The 17,938-nt window shown below is 35.0% G+C and overlaps 1 protein-coding gene across 1 annotated transcript in view; it reads right to left on the reverse strand.

The window, feature by feature from the left end:
- Positions 1 to 578: 578 nt before the first annotated feature.
- Positions 579 to 17,938, reverse strand: part of LOC128551311 (uncharacterized) — a 29,909-nt gene continuing 12,549 nt past the window's right edge. The window contains exons 7-9 of the mRNA XM_053532125.1: positions 14,545 to 14,742; positions 865 to 1,101; positions 579 to 622 (exon numbers count right to left, since the gene is read on the reverse strand). Coding sequence (XP_053388100.1) covers positions 579 to 622; positions 865 to 1,101; positions 14,545 to 14,742 — 479 coding nt within the window. The remainder of the gene's footprint in view (positions 623 to 864; positions 1,102 to 14,544; positions 14,743 to 17,938) is intronic.

Genomic DNA, 17,938 nt, shown 5'->3' on the forward strand with positions numbered 1-17,938 from the left:
TCTGACCTGGCACCGTGCCAACAATGTTCATAGACTCCAGTGTCGTCCCCATACTCAACCTCAAGTCACTAGCCCGACGATCTGTAAAACATTTAAACTCGAAACATGTACAAAAATTTAGTTCTACAGTAGGCGATTGAACATTTCTTGCTTTGCAGGAAAGTAATAGATTTGCAATCATGTACCTGACGTGTCGTGTATAAACCTTTTTTTACAGAGCCAACGATGTTTATAACTTTTGTGTCTTCCCAACGGTTAGTCCCTAATTATTTAATATCTTGCTTAAAAACATGACACAAGATATATATACATTGCTAAGAATTAACAGAGTTACATTTGTCCTATCGATGCAAATCTTGTCGTAAGAAAACATGGCGATCGCTCAGTTAGAATCCCCGATTTTTATCTGAGAAATTGGACATTTCCGAATATTAGATGTCTAGTTATCATTTTCATTTCATTTTAGTCTGATATAACATAAAACATTCTATTGATTTACAGTCTGCATTAATTGCAAGGAACGTGAATTGCAAATTTAAACCCTTTAATGTGAGAAAAATGAGATGCGTATTATTATATCACTCGAATGGCGCTCTTGTGATATAATGTCTTCGCATCTGAACTGCAAACAATGAATTTTTTTTAAAGACAAAGCACTGTTTGGGATATATGACCTTCTGATACGAATCTGCAAGCCTTCCAAACTTCGAAGAAATGTGCCGTTGATAACTCACTAACATAACTGGAACTTTTCTGTGAGGTGAAACTCTAGAGGCGAGCGATCTTAGACCAAATATAAGTTCTTTGTAAATACATATAGCAAATATATGATCAACTGGTTGAGAATAAGGGGTTTTAACTTACTGCATCCGCCAGTCTCGCAGACACTATCAATTCTATTGAATAATGTTACATTGACAATATGATACATAGCTCCAAGATCGACTCGCCACCACGGGTTTATTTCATTATTAGTATGAAAGCAAGATCCTTCGTGCAAATCTTGGTTAGTATTGCCATCTACGCCTTTAGCTCCATCGTGACCGAGAGCTATGCTTGACATGGCAGTCTGTTTCCCTAGGGCAGCATTTGTCTCTTCAACTGAAATTAAAGGTAAAATGTCTGTCAGCAAGAAGAGGTTACTGTTCTACAATATATGTCCAATTGCTTTCTAGTATCGAGATGTTACAGAAGCTATTTTCTATGTCTTCAAAAAGTTACTATTACGCAAACCTGACACCTGTTTAATTTTCACATTTCATCGCCTATAAACATTTGATCGCATTTCATTGCATTTTCACATTTCACCGCCTTTTACATTTCATCAAAGGCTCATATTTATATAAATCATCTCTCTCTTCCATGCATATCTTCTAAATGATATTGTCTAACATTACTATTAACGATAGTTTTGTCGTAGTAGATAAAGCTTTCTTTGGATTACCTAAACATTGATGTGAAAGTATTTGCGACTACCGCTGTTTGTTTATTGCTGATATTATCAATTTTTCAAGACTGGTGACTACTTTGTTAATGTTGAACACCATGTTTAGTGCATATGTACCCGCTGTACTTCCGCGAATGGTAGCGTACATCACAATATTGTCCTGACTCGCCTTTGCGAAACGGTAACTACTAATTGTACCAGATACAAGAGTTCCAGAACTCTGAACATTTCTATAAACAGGAAGTGCGTGGCTTTCACAGATTTGTTGAAAATATGGCCGAAAATATCACATATCAGAAATGTGACAGATACGTTTGACTATTTTCACCATTTCGTACAAACGTATTTTTCAGAGCTTACTTACAGCCTAAAGTATACATGTAATAAATGCATGACCAAACGATTGTTTTTCTGTTTATCTAAAAGCTTTGAAATAACTGAAAATTCCATATATTACACTTTGTAAACACACTAGGGTAGATCTACATACATTCAATCATTGATCAGTCTGTTGAATCATACACGTATTGGCAGGCCAAGTTCGATCTTCAATCAGACTGTCCTAGTAATCCCAGTCAAAGAAATTTTATTTAGCAAGAAATCTAGGGCTAAACGTGACATTTTAAATATCACCATCACGACTCCGTATTTTGAACTTGTAAACGCTCTGAAGACATTAAAGTTTATAACAATCTTGTCAATATTCGGCCATTCTATGTATGATTATTTGATCGCAGTGTACATCAATTAGACTGTGACTCAATGTATGAATTACAGACTCCGGTATATACCCGATTCAAGCAATTTGAATGAAAAGTATCTTAAATGTATATAGTTTGTAATCATGGTAATACTAACCCTAACTTTTAGTCAGTGTATTATACATATTATACACTAAATGCGTGCAGACATGCAATAAATTGCGTATTTTTGTCGTGCGCTCAAATTGATAATCACTTCCGGACATGCGCAGACGACCGTTCCAGCTCCGCAATGAGCAACATCACATCAGTTATGGGTGAAATCTGACTAGAATCACCAGAGATGTTATTACCTTCGATTTAGCAAAATACCACATTGGTTTTTGATGAAGTTGTCATCGAAGTAATATCAGGTAAACATGTGCCAGTTAAGTTTATACTAATTTATTTTAGCTCAATTATGATGAAAGCTTAAACCTTATTTGAATCACTCTCGAGTCCGCTTCCTTGAAAACCCAGTACTGGTGTCATATGAGAAGTTATGGTCGCAACCCCAGTGGGGCTCGAACCATGACCCCCGGGTTGAGCGGCCGAAACCCTAACCATTAGACCACCGCTCCATTGTAATGGACAACCGCTACATGTGCCCGTTGACACTGTCTATAGCAATACTTGATTACCAATGGTTCATTTGAAAGGTACGATAACGATGATCATATATAAAGTGTATCTGGTAAATATGGCCCTCTCCAAAATTGAGTTCGCGTGTTTCCAGTTTTTGTAGCAGAACTGTTCATGCTGTCAAACTGATAACGAATAGAATGCTTAAATTTAACCGATCATTAGTCTCACATTTAAATTAAATTCTATCATGATGTTGCAAACAAACTTAGTTCGTGTTATGTTGCCTCAGGAATAAGTTTCACTGTCTTCTTGAAAGTGCATCAAAACTTTAAGTTTTATTTGTCTGAGTAAATTGATAATAGTGTTAATGATTGCAGAATAGATTTGAACTTAAATAAAGCCCATAATCTTGGTTGAGAATTAAACACATATAATTTTATGTATATTTATACAAGAAACAAAATAACATATCACAAGGGTGTTTAAAAATAAATAAAGCCACGTATTATCGTTTAATGGTCAAAGCTACATGTATAATGTTTGATTTACTTAATCTTTCATAGCATTTTGGTGTCACATTATGTGCAAAATCCAAACATGTTAAAACAATCAAAACCGTAATTTTATAGTACCTTGCAGCTATTAAAACTAGTATATATGACATGTATAATGTATTCCTTTTATATTATACAGACTGATTTCTATATTTTCCTGCTTAACAAAATATCTTATTTGAAATATGCTTAATTGCAACTGATCTACATGCATTGCCAAAAACTGCTCAGCCGAAAAAGGGGCATATTTTTTGTTGAAAAGCAAAATACAGTTATTAAACCTATGCATTGTAAGTCAGTTTATCACAGTGAATAAGTGTGGGAAGTTTCACTCCATTCAAGCAAGCGGTTACTGAAATACAAGCTTACATTCAAAAACATAACCAAGTCGGGATGTCGACGCACGGATGGGTCTTATAGCTTTACCTATTTGAGTCTTATCATATTCGAATGCTACCACATTTACCCTCTTAGTATAAAACAATAATATAACATATTTGATATTTATTTTATTGTGTTTGACGTCGCGCCGACACAATTTTTGGTCATATGGCAACTTTCCAGCTTTGATGGTTGAGGAAGACCCCAGGTGTCCATCCAAGCATTATTTCGTCACGGGCGGGTACCTGGGTAGAACCACCGACCTCCCGTAAGCCAGCTTGATGGCTTCCTCACATGAAGAATTCAACGCCCCGAGTGAGGCTAGAACCCACATCTGTGAGATCAAGTCATTTGAAGTCAGCGACCTTAACTACTCCGCCACGGAGGCCCCTAACATATCTAATAGTCAAATGCTTATTCATGTATCCACTAATTACTAAACAATTAAATAAGTAAAAAGACAAAAATCTATGACATGTTTAATATTCAAATTGTGATAAGTTCTGCTTAAGCACTGATTGATATTACTTTATTGAAATCTGCAGTATTATATTATCATGTGTTCTTAAATGTTTGATATTTTTGTAAATGTCAATTTATTGTATACCTTCTCCGCCTAACAATATCATTGTGTTGATAAGTTATACACTATATTGTTATGTATCATGTTTTGTTAGTCCTCATGGGCCATTTGGCCTTATAGAATTTTGAAAAATAAACTTATCAAAACTTATCATTAAAGTTTACGTACAGAGTATTCTATTTGATATAGTTAAATCGAGACACTTACATTTTTTGAATCTTGCGTAAAACTGCGTACCCTCCGATACCGGTGCGTCGTCTTTGTCAAAGGAACTGCAACCTACACAATCCTTTGCTTGTGAATGGTGAAAAACTCCAACACACGAGGACGCTTCCGTACACAGCGAGGCGCATTGTATTTTATTGTCCACGCGATCTTCGTTAAAAATCGTTTTAGAAACCGGGCATGTCAAACCATCAAACTCCTTGTTTCTGGCAAGACGTATTGATTCCACGGCGGAAAGAACGCAACAAAATCTACCGAAAATAATCACAAGAACGAACGCGTAAGCTAGTGTTGTTGCTTCCATGTCAGAGCGATTGAAACTATCTGTTTTTTTTTCCAGTCTGCATCTACAGATTACTTTTGCGCATGTCTCAGTTTCACACTGGATTTATCGATCTTTAAAAAAGATACAAGGCCGCATTAGCCAATGCATATTTAAAGGTCCATTACTAAGGGAAAGTGAGTTGGCAATTTTTTTCATAGCTAGTGCATAGACTTCTGCAAGACACTAAATAATGAAGATTGGCAGGTCAAAATTTACAGAAGGTCTTTGGAACTCAAAGAAATGTATGTGTATTATGTTGAAATTTCAATCAATCGACAGAATGACCCCCCAGGTCTTTTTAACTTTCTTCATACTTCATAGAAAAATAATTGTACATATACTGCGATTTATTTCGAATTTCTACATACCAACTTTCATTTTCCAATAAAATGAAATAGTTTCTGTGCTTTTTAAAAGAAATTAAAATGTTCACTTTCCTTAGTATTGGACCTTTAAAGCTACGAAACGTGCATGCACTGCACTTTTACATACGATCGGGTATTTATAAAGCAAAACAAAAGGAAGTTTTTAAAGTATTTTATTTTTTTGTAGAACACATTTTACAGAACACATATTTTACATCGTAATTTCATAAATTATATTAATCACGATCTAGGAAACCTTGACAAAAATAAGACTAAAGAGGAGAGACCGAAATGTTGGGGACGAAATGACCAATTTGAAATCGTCATGGGATACCAAATGACCAAAATGGGGGATGAGTTGAACTGGGGATGAGTTATCTAGGGGACGAGTTGAGTTGGGGATGAGTTATCTAGGGGACGAGTTGAGTTGGTAATGAGTTATCTAGGGGACGAGTTGAGTTGGGGATGAGTTATCTAGGGGACGAGTTGACTTCTAAATCGTTTACGAGAGATCACTCTGTATCCGAAGGTTTGTAGTCGAACTCTTCCACAATTTCACTACAGATGGGATTCTGATTTATGACGAAAGCTATTTTCAAAGGAGTCTTGCAACGGTTTATACTGTCTAAAAGTTCAGCTGAAAGCACCTTCACATCCCTTAAGAATTTTTTCTATTGCATTCGAAACTCTGTGGAATTTTTCATCCACAAATCGGAATGTAAAGTTTTAAATCATTTGTTAAATAAATTTCAACCCAGATATTACAGGAAGAAAAATGACTAAGAATATAAACTTTTTACTATATTTCATTTATTTAATTTTGGTGTATATAATTTATTATGGCTGGATTCAGATATACTAATAAGATAATTATAATTGTAAATGTAAATTCAGACTGAATTTTCTTTTTTCGGCAACGGCAGCAAGTGTTTTATGCTAGCTTCTCTGCCCCTTCAAATATGACAGATTGTTGTAACTGTCAAAGTCGGTTTATTCACTGTCTCTTATGTTTGTTCTTGCATTGCCTAGTCAAGACGAAGGATAATACACTAGAAATATAAAATATAAGCACAGGAAAAAGGGCAGGGTGGGTAGGTATTTCTAAATTAAATTCATATCAATGTTTAAAGTATAAGTCATTGTTTACCTCTTTTGCAGAAATCAATATTAAAAAGAGCGAGCAATCCAAAGGCGACCCTTTATATAGATTAAACACTTGATCATGTGATCATGTGGTAACGTTAAAATGTCATTTTTTTCTGGATAAAGTGTTTAACCTTCAGTCAGTTCAGCTGGGTATTGAATTAATTATGTTTTGATAATAATAATAATAATAATAATAATAATAATAATAATAACATCTTATTTATAAAAGGTAGCACATGAAGCTAAAGATTAGTACAAAGTACAAAAGATACATCTTCATTCTAAATGTGGCCTTCTGCAAAACAACAACAACCAAATACAATTTACACTATCACATAGCCTAAATTAATATCACATTCATCCTTATTAATATCACATTCATTCTTAGACCCCTAAAAGTAGATATTACCATTAAGTATCCATTTATACAATTTACATTTAGGCAATCAATAAGTCATAATAATCAATTATATCATAATGGCATAGTTATAATTTAGCCGATATAAACAAAGAGATTCTTTACGCAGTCAACTGCAAGATATGATATACTTTTTATATTTCTTTTTAAAAGATGTTAGAGAAGTCACCATATAACATGAGTGTAGTGTATATATGAAATAAAACAAAAGTTAATTGGTATTATTTAGCTTGTAAATTTAGGTTGAAAAAGTTTGGAATATTAGATATGTGTATATTACTAGGAAAACACAAGCTGTTAACGTGCAGTTGTCACTCTAGCAGCAATTAAATCTTCCGTCCTCTGGCTGGTTGCCTTAGTGATGCATATCGTACTTTTGCTTCTCTTCTGGCAGTCTGTACCAGTTTTGTGTTGTAAATGTTGAAAACTCAAGAGCAGACGACAAATATATCTGATGACATACGTTCTCCGACACCGGTTTATGTGAGGAAGTTGCGCGTTCCTTGTAGAGAACGTTAGAATCATTGCTGGTACCAAACAGGAGTACTGATTCAGTTAAATGACGGTGTTAACATGACTAAAACATTGAAAATACAGTGTTGACTCTTGATAAAGGATCACAGAAAATAAACAAGTTAATGTATAGAATTACGAACAGTAGAAACGTCATCACCAGTCACAAGAACACCGTTGCCCTTGGAAACAAAGATACTGACGACATGTGTAATGTTTATGGCAAGGAAAATACTTATCTATGACCCGTTTAAACATAAATAATGCCCACAATCTTGGTTTAAAGGAGTCCCACTGGTACAAATTAAGTCATATCGCGACATACCAGGAAGTCCAAATAAAATCTGGAAAGTAGATCCCTCGGATGCACCGATAACAAGGCAAACAGTGAAAATTGCAGACTCGGTTTGATTGAGTCTGTTCATGAGCAGTAATGGAAAATGCAACACTGCCCACGCCCCCTTGCACCGGCTTAAGCAGTATTCAATCTTCAAATCTAAATTAGTTGAAATCAATGATTCCGAAGGACAAGAAAATATAACAACACTGAGATGAAGTCGGGGCGACTTTTAATGGCCACCACACAACACATAACACCCGCTGTTGTGAAGTAAATAAAATCATAACAAGCCGAACATTATTCTTTGCACAAACAGCATTATGAGACTTACTAGCCGATAACGTATTTTTTTTCTTACAAAAAGCTTGATCCAATTCGTCTCTGTTCCAAGAATTTCTGGCTTAAACAAAGCCTCATCAGAATGTCAATTATTATGTAACTGAATCTAAAAATTGCTCCATAATATAAGTTTGCAGCCTCATCTCAGATATATTACCTGTCAACCATACCGTTTAGTGACGTAATGATTTGCCCGCAAATATTTGTAGGCAAATACCTAAAATATAAGTTATTTATTTCACACGTAAGTAAACAGCTTGTGAATGATCTGTGTTTTCATACTATAACTTCGTGATTCATCCGGAAAGTTATAAGTTTGATAGTCACCATATAGGTAAAAATGTACCTACTGAGACGAAGTCGGGGCGACTTTTTATGGCCAACACATAACACCCGCTGTTGTGAAGTATGCGTCCACTTACCAGAAGACATGAGTGACATTGTCATGACATAGGGGGACTTGAACTTTAAATAATATTATTCATATTAAATACGGTGTTAAAATAGCCAGTGGCATTTTACACATTTAATTATTTTGGAAACTGTGCAGATAAATGTTATATTTTCAGCGACAAATACATGTAATTCCCAACTTACACAACCAGTAGCTTTAACGACTGCTCCATTAGTATAGCAACACAACCTCCAATAACCCAGCAAACTATTAATCCAGCACCTACGATCTCGCCACCTACGACCCAGACAACACCTACGAGTCAGCCATCAATCGTTCCAACGAGAAGACAAATCTCCAAAGTGTGATTTATACTTTATACTGGAATCTTAGAATCCACATATATTTAAAAGTTTGGAACGGGCAGTCGAAACGATTGTCTTAGTCGGCACGGCACAAGGGTCTTTGTCGGCAAGGCAAATGTGTCTCGGAATGAGGGTCATGGGCGCCCAGGTATAGGATTCTTGGTTGACGCGGCACATGGTTTTACTCGACCTTAACGACAAATAAACATATCTTTGTCAGCGCTACGTAAGTGTTTCAGTCAACAGAGCACACGGGTCTTGACCAATAGAACACAAGAGTACCGGAAGACGCGGCAAACTCGAAAGAGGCGGTAAAAGGATCTTCAACGCCATAGAGTATGGTATGGACTTTGGTCAATGTGGCTCTAGAGGCTTACCATACAAACAAAATGTATCTTGATTTCATAGCTGACTATTGAATAGTAAATCATTTTGTGAGAATGTGGGTGGCCAAATTAGTATTTTGACGCTCGAGAATAGGAGGTATTTTGACGTCGTTTTAATTGTTATGTTTGCTTTAGAAGCAGAACAACACTCATGCTACTAGACTGTCATCAGTCGTTAGAGTTTTAAAAAAAGAAATATCTCTACCATAAAATCCTCTTTAATAGCACTTTCTGGAAAAAATTAAAATATCTTTTCTCTCTTATTCTACAGAAAAATCAAATATCTGGTACAGATAATTTTGAAATAGCTCAATTTATCGTATTGCAGGCGATGAGATGAGCACAGAGAGAATATGGTATTCTGAGAAATTTTCAGTATGAAGAATGAAATTTACATTATTTCAGATTACTTGATCTCATCAGACTTTGTTAGTCTATCAAGATACATATATGTGAGTTTTATTTTTTCCTCTAATAAAAAAGATGTTGTTTTTTCTGCTAGTTTATTGTTCATTTTGATTGCAATAAATTTGTCTGCATCATGCAACAGCTCGTGCCTATATTATTTAACGGAAATGATTCCCTATTCCTCACCGGAAATCATAAATATTTCAGAGCCATTTTTAATCATCATATCGCGCGATAGGGTGCGTCTCACTGTGTATAACTTGTTAAAAGATGTACTTATTAAATGGAAATTTAAGTTGAAACAGTATAATTATTCTGAAACTTGTAATTCTCTATTGGAAAATCAGCAGGGAAATTAGTATTATGAAATGGCAGATCCGTTTCTGTTTAGGAAGAAGTGACGTTGGGGCATAATGTGCCAAAGGGAATATTTGTTCCAAGTAATGACCATATATAGAACAAAAACTGAGACTTTTATGTTGATCCTATGGTGTAATAAGTTATATGTACGGCAAGCCTGTGAAAAGAAAACAAATTAAAACATTGAATGTATGAAGTCCGTCTTTTACAAAGCATAGAATTAATCTTTCATGTTCTAATAACAGTCATCGTTTTATTTCATTTTTGCAAGATGGTCTTTTTTATTTAGAAAGCAATAAGATGATAAAATCTGAAAAGTAGATCCTCGGAAGCACCGAGAACAAGGCAAACAGTTCAACCTAATTGCTTTAGAGACTCACAATGCCTTTCAATGAACACTATCAGATACTTTCAATTTAATTGCTTCGAAGAAATTATAATACCTTTCAATGAGCTCTATAAGGTGCACATGTTTGTACTGGTACAGAATCCATGAACACTGGTTAGGTTAACTGCCCGCCGTTACATGACTGAAATACTGTTGAAAAACGGCGTAAAACCCAAAACAAACAAAAAATCTATAAGGTGCAACTGCTTTAAATACTCATAATGCTTTTCAGTGATCTATGTAAGATACTTCAGATTTAACAACTTTAACAAATCAAAATATATTTCAATAACCTTTATAAGATATTTTTCATTTCATTGCTTTAAAGGTTCATAATGCTTTATAGCATGTGGTGTGAAATGTAAAACAATTAAGAATGAATATCCCTTTCTGTTAGTGTGTCCATTTTACAGAGATATACGAAATACCTGCCAACAAAACTTTTATTGTCAGTGGCCTATTTTTTAAAGTTTTAACCTTTGTTAAGCGATTGTCACGGTAGTATTATTATCAAGCATTTGCTATAAGAGGCTGGCTGCAATTTTGTATTTGTATTGGCATACATACACATTCATGCAATGCTCATGTTTTTTTTGCATTTTCACAATACGGTCATAAAGGACTAGCGATAAATATTGTAAATGTTTTGCCAAATAAACTGTTGAAATTGAATTGATACAATCAATAAGCCTTACATTGCTCTCTGTAAGATAATTGCTTTTATGGCTCAAAATGCATTTCAATGAACTCGATAAGATATTTTGCGGCATCCATTGGCGAGTAGTTGCTGACTTTAAGTCACTTGACCATCACCAATGTGGGTTCGAATCCCACATGTGTAGAATATTTCATGTGAGGAAGCCACCGTGACTGCTTACGGAAGATCGTTGGTTCTACTCAGGTTCCCGCCCGTGATGACAAAAATGCGGAGGAACACCTTGGGTCTTCCGCGACCACAAAGGCTGAAAAGTCGCCATATGATTTATAATTGTGTTGATGTCACGTTAAAACAAACAAAAACAAAACAAACAAAACTGTGAGATGATTAAAATTTATTTGTTTTAAAAGAATCATAATGCATTTCAGTGAGCTCTATAAGATAATTTGATCTTAATTGTTTTAAATGCACATAATGCCATAATTGAAAATGTGGCTGCTAACGTTTATCATGCAGTTTTAAAAGTAGTTCTTGTGTAACCATATAATTATGCGTAAGATCTATTCAGACAGCTGTTATATCTATTCTTCATATAAAAGTTAACGTCTATAGGAACATTAAGCTCTTGTACACTTTTTTAATGAAAATAATATTGATAGTAATAATGTAAAATCTTAATCCAATTAAGGTTATGCAGAGTGTACATAGCATTAAGATAAAATACAAACTATCTCCAGTAAGGCCTTCAGCTCAGAAGAGCAAGAACAAGAACAACAATATGCATGAATACGAACATTTACATTTACATGAATCACTTGCAAAAAACACACAAAACAAACAACAACAAAAAAACAACAGTATATAATTATATTATACTGCTTCCCATTTATTTGTTTGACAGACACTCGTATATGTAAAAGAGAGGGAAAAACAACAAAAATCATAATATGTATACAAACATTAACATTTAGAAATTGTAGGAAACACGAAAGATAATAGGCTAGATTTCTCGGAAGCACAGAACACCTCAAACACAACCTCAGAGCCACGCATATCCAAAGTAGGCCCACAACAAAAAGAAGCTGCAACGAAAAAAATTACAGACAAGTTGCTTCAAAAATGCAACAAGCACATTTTAATTTTGTGCAATTTACAGATGGAGGAAGGGGAAGGGGTACGTGGTAGCAAGGGGTGGGGGAGGGGTAGAACGGGAAAATAGAACAAAGACGAATATACAAAGGGTATGCTACGTTCATTAATCACAGCTACACTACAACGTAAACCACAGTAGCGCAGACACTCATGTACAAAAGACAAACACATACACACAACTAACTTACATAGATAATCAGACAAGTAAGAAATAACAACACCGTAGGGCACCGCCAAAGAGCCAGACGAACAAGCACACAATCGCACACATACAAACAGGAAAAAATACAACAATCGGGCATCGCCTTAGGATTCGGGCAGCCCAGTTAAGGTGAGCACGATAACTAACTCATAGTAAAGGTGGAGGGGATGCCATAGCAAGGGAGCGAAATTGCAAGGGGCAAGTATGTAGGCGATAGGAGGAGTGATCGAACAATTGTTGCTTGAAATTTTTGAATGTTTTTTATGTCCAGGATTCCTTAATTTCAGCAGGTGTTTTATTCCAAATATTAACGCTGAAGTACAAGAACAAATCTTTAAGTAAATTTATATGAGGTATTGTACGCAAATAAGAATTTCGTGGGATACAGAGCGCAGATTATACAATGTTTTATTTTAGGAACTCCATATTGCAGTCATATAACGTAATTTACAACTTTATTTTTCAGGGTAAGTTCTATATATTCGAATTACACTACAGGATGTCGCTGTCCTAATTCGTGAAATACCCAAAGTCAGATGTCTGGTTCAGTGCTTAAAACCACACGTCCATTTAAAAATCCGGTTGCTTTATAAAGAAGTCGAATAGCCTGTAGTTAGTCAGTTTAAGTTCCGCTTGCCCCAATTCCTCCACTTTTGAATCGTACGACGAATAATTTAGCGAACTGAAAGAAAGAAAAAATATTGCTATTTAAATTATCCAAACAGTTAGATTTTTATATTAAAAGGAAAAGTTAACATTGATGTTTCACAATTCAACACTATAGAAACCTGAAAATCGAACCGTTAAGTAAATTACTTTATATTTAATGAGGCAAAAGTTTCAGAAGTGTTTAGAAGGTGATTGCCATGTCTTCTAAGTATCACTATTACGCAAACCTGATATTTCTTTGAATTTTCACATTTTATCGCCTTTTTACATTTCATCGCATTCCATCGCCTTTTCACATTTTGTCGCCTTTTCACATTTCATCGCCTTTTCGGTTTTCATCGCCATTTTACATTTCATCAATGGCCGAATCATAATTTATATAAATCATCTTTTGGTTACATGCATCTCTTCTAACTGAAATGTTCTATGTTGTTAACGATGGTTTTGCAGTAGTAGATAAAGCTATTTGTGGGTGTCCTAAACGTTGATGTAAAAATATTTTGACTGACACTGTTTGTTTATCGCTGATTTTATCAAATTTTAAATTCCGGGTTGAATTACTTTGTTAAAATTTCACACACAGTTTGGTGCATATGTACCGTATATTTTCGCTTATAAGACGCATTATTAGGAGTCATATTTCCAGTTCAGAGAGTGGAAAGCATCTTATAAGTGTGTACTACATGGAAATGTCCGACGTCTTATAAGCGAGTGCGTCATATAAGCAAAAAATATACGGTACCCGCTGTCCTATGTTCTGGCTGTGACTATACTAAATAGATAGTCTACCGTTTTTAGGAAAAATCAACAACTTCTACAGATTGTAGCGCACATCAGGTTCTTTTGCCGGCTCGTTCTCAGCGAGATGATAACAAACTGGATTTTACTACAAAAGTACCAAAACTCTGAAAATTTCCGTAAACAGAAAGTGCATGGCTTTTACACATTTGTTACAAATACGGCCGAAAATATCAGATATAAGAAATGTGACATATATATACGTTTGACTATTTTCAGCATTTCGTACAAACGTTTTTCTTTTTCAGAGCTCGCTTATACGATACGGTTTATGGTTTTTTTTTACTTCTAGTACATTCTAGCGGGCACATTTTCAAGCTATCTCTGCTAGCCTAAATTGTACATGTAATGCATGCATGACAAAGCGATTTTTTTCGCCAAGTTTTATCATTGTCCAGTTCGAACCGGTTTTTCTAGAGTAAATGTCCCTGAATTAGCAGGGAATGGCTTCTGATTCAGCATACAGTTTTCTTCTATAAGGTAGTGGGCCCGTAATCGTAATCGGCATTTTCCGTATTTCCGTATTTCCGATTACGTACTTTCTATATGTGGTATCGCCATTTCCCTGCTGGTACAGGAAGCCGCTGCGATATAAGCCGATGGATACCGATGTAGAATTTGGAGATTACGTAAATTGCCGAGTGTCATTACAGGTTCATTACCTTAATATAATGCTGCTTAATGAACTTTAAATTTTGTCTTTCGTTACCAAACCTATGCTTTGAGTTTACTTACACCGATATATGCAAGTGTTACATTTTGAAAGCTTTTGAGATATCTGTGGAACTGTTATAAATTCTTACTTGGAAATCCAAACACCTGCACTTCGCAAAGATGCAGAGTTTTTTCTCCTTCGAGTGACACTTGAACGTATCTTGCTTGTTTACCCTTAGGAAAACTGAACGTATGAATATCGTCAATCTGATCTGGCACAGTGCCAACAATGTTCATAGACTCCAGTGTCGTCCCAATACCCAACCTCAAGTCATTAGCCCGATGATCTGTAAAACATTTAAACTCAAATATGGCACGGCAAACGTTGCTAAATTATATTATCTATATTATTATTATTTTATGGCTGTTATTGTTATTCAATGTCGTGTCCTTCATATTCTAAACTTTGCTATTGTTATTGTATATGTCGTTATTCGTATGTTACTCTATATTTCGTTATTGTTATTGTGTCATTGATATTGTTATTCAATGTCGTGTCATTTATATTCTAAGTCTTACCATTGTTATTCTATATGTCGTTATTCTTATTATATATTCGATATTCTTATGGTAAAAGTCATTATTATTATTCTATATTTCGTTATTGTTATTGTATCTTTGATGTTGCTATTGAATGTCGTGTCATTCATATTCTAAGTCCTATTATTGTTATTGTTTATGTCGTTATTCTTATTGTATGTTCGACATTCTTATGGTATTCCCGATTTTTATCTGAGAAATTGGACACATCCGAATATTAGTCTTACTCGTAACTTGGTCTAGTTATAATTTTCATTTCATTTTAGTCTGATTTAACATGCAATTCTATTGATTTACAGCCGGTGTAATGAAGTATTTCGACCCCCATAGAATAACGACCCCCCGGTCATTATTCTATAGAAAATGTGACTCCTTTCCTGTAAAATATTGACTCCCCTTATAAAAACCTGACTCCCTTTGAAAACTCTATAGAATAACGACCCCCCGGTCATTATTCTATAGAAAAACTGACCCCTCCAAGTAAAATACTGACTCCCTAAAGATGACTCCCTTCGAATCTCATAGAATAACGACCCCGGTTATTATTCTATAGAAAAAGTGATTCCTTCCATGTAAAATACTCACTGCCGAAATTACTACATTCGAACTCTCATACAATATCGATTCCCGGACATTATTCTATTTAAAAAAAGTTAATCTTTCCGTGTAAAACACCGGCTCCTAAAAAGACTTTCGACGATAATATCTTTTAAAAAGTGATCCCCACCAAACCTAACGGACAATTTTACTAGATCTACAACTCTAATACCCTCCATTGCCAATAGTTAACATTTTGATTGTACTACTACTACTGGTGCCGCTACTTCTATTGCTATTACTACATGTACTTCTTCTTCTTCTACTTCTACTACTACTACTACTACTACTACTACTACTACTACTACAACTGCTACTACTGATACTGCTATACCTGCTTCCACTAATACGTCTTGTACATCTACCTCTTCTTCTCCTGCTGCTGTTGTTGTTGTCACTTATTCCTCTGCTGCTGCTGCTGCTGCTGCTTCTGCAACTGCCACTACCACTGCCACTGCTACTACTACTACTACTACTACTACTACGACTTTCTATTGTTGCCGCTACCGTACTTTACTGCCACTGCTAAGTATTGCAACTTCTATTAATACTAAGTTCTATGCTAGCAGTTTTTTGTGCAGTTTTCTTCTGAAGAATTACTTCATACCGAAATTTGCAGGGAATATTGACACTGGTGTGTTTTGTGAACGTATTGTGAATTGTTATTTTCCTGAAAAAAATGTATACACCAAGATACAGCGTCTAGAAATAGAATCCCTTTTCCCGTTGCGGAATGCTCTGATTTCTGTGTCAAGTGATGGTATCTGGGGCTAATGGTCAAACAGAAGGACGTACGGACGGACGGACGGACGGACAAGGGCAAATCTATATGCCCCTCCCCCGCAGCAATTAGACCTTAGATACGAGTTATCACTAAATTTGACCAAATGAAAGGGGGTCGTTTTTTTATGGGAGTCAATATTCTTCGTGAGGTTCAGTTTACTTCACGTAGGGGAGTCATAGTACTATGATCTGGAGGTCATAATACTATGACCGGGGGGTCACTTTTTCTATAGAATAATGACCGGGGGGTCATTATTCTATGGGGGTCGAAATACTTCATTACACCGGCATAAATTGTAAGGAATGTGAATTGCAAATTTAAACCTTTTAATGCGAGAAAATCGTAGGTTTTCCTTTGTAGTTACTAGTATTGTATGTGTATAATATGTCAAAAGGATACTTACAAAAAGAAAATAAATTTAATTTTCTTAGGTCCACATTATATAGTATGTTGTTTTTTGAGCATTTACTAATATTTAAGGTCAATCAATATACCTGTTTGACCATTAGTGTTGGATATATATCCGGTATGATAATGCTATATAAGTAAAACGCATATTTCTCCCCCAAAATGCTTAAATCTATCTAATATTGGCCTGTTATTATGGATAAGAACTGAAATTAAATGTATGAAATACACATCCGACATATATTACACCAATGGGAAGCCACTTTACATAACGAATAAATATCTTGTTATTCCTTATACCTATCCATATGCTCAAAATCACTGCATATAGGATAGAGGCTATGAAGTAAAATCTTCAGCATTAAGAAACCGAGGGAGAATAACAATGTAGATAATAATTATATATAAATGATATATCACAAAGAGTGATTTGTCGTTGAATAAAACCATTGTTTGTCGTTCAGATGCGTATAATTATGTGCCCTTGTGATATAATTCCTTCGTATTTGAATTTCAATGATTTTATTTAAAGACAAGTCACTGCTTGGGATATATCATTTCTTAAAGGTTGTTAAAATTATTTGATTCGTCAATACATTGTTCACCAGAGCGCGTTGTCATTTTTCCCCCACATGTATATATAGTAGGCTTGGAACTTAAAGTAGCTGACCTAATTCTAAAGTAATTACATCAATAATAGCTATGCAATTTAGATTTGGCGTCCACTACTAAAATTGTTCAAGCCATCTTGATTCGTCAAAGAAGCAACAACAAAAACCAAAAAAAAAAAAAAAAAAAGAAAAAAAGAAAGAAAAACAAAGAGAAAAAATAAGAAAAAAATACAATGCCAATAAGCCGGTATTGTCCTTATATGGCAATATTGAAAACTTTGAAAGTAATCTTCTGACATGAATCTGCAAGCCTTCCAAACTTCGATATAACTCGCTACCATAATTGGTACTTTTCTGTGAGGTGAACTGACTCAAACGGTGATGGGCGATCTAAGACCATCATAGCCTTCTTGTTTCAACTGATGGCGTCTAACATGTTCGTCATGCAAAATTCCCATAACATGTGTAAAAAGCTAGATTTCTCTTAAAATATCTTAAGCATTAACATTTAGTCATAAGACTGTATACTTTTATTAATATTTA

This window comes from Mercenaria mercenaria, chromosome 19 (genome assembly GCF_021730395.1).
Source record: "Mercenaria mercenaria strain notata chromosome 19, MADL_Memer_1, whole genome shotgun sequence".
NCBI classification, from domain to species: Eukaryota; Metazoa; Mollusca; class Bivalvia; order Venerida; family Veneridae; genus Mercenaria; species Mercenaria mercenaria.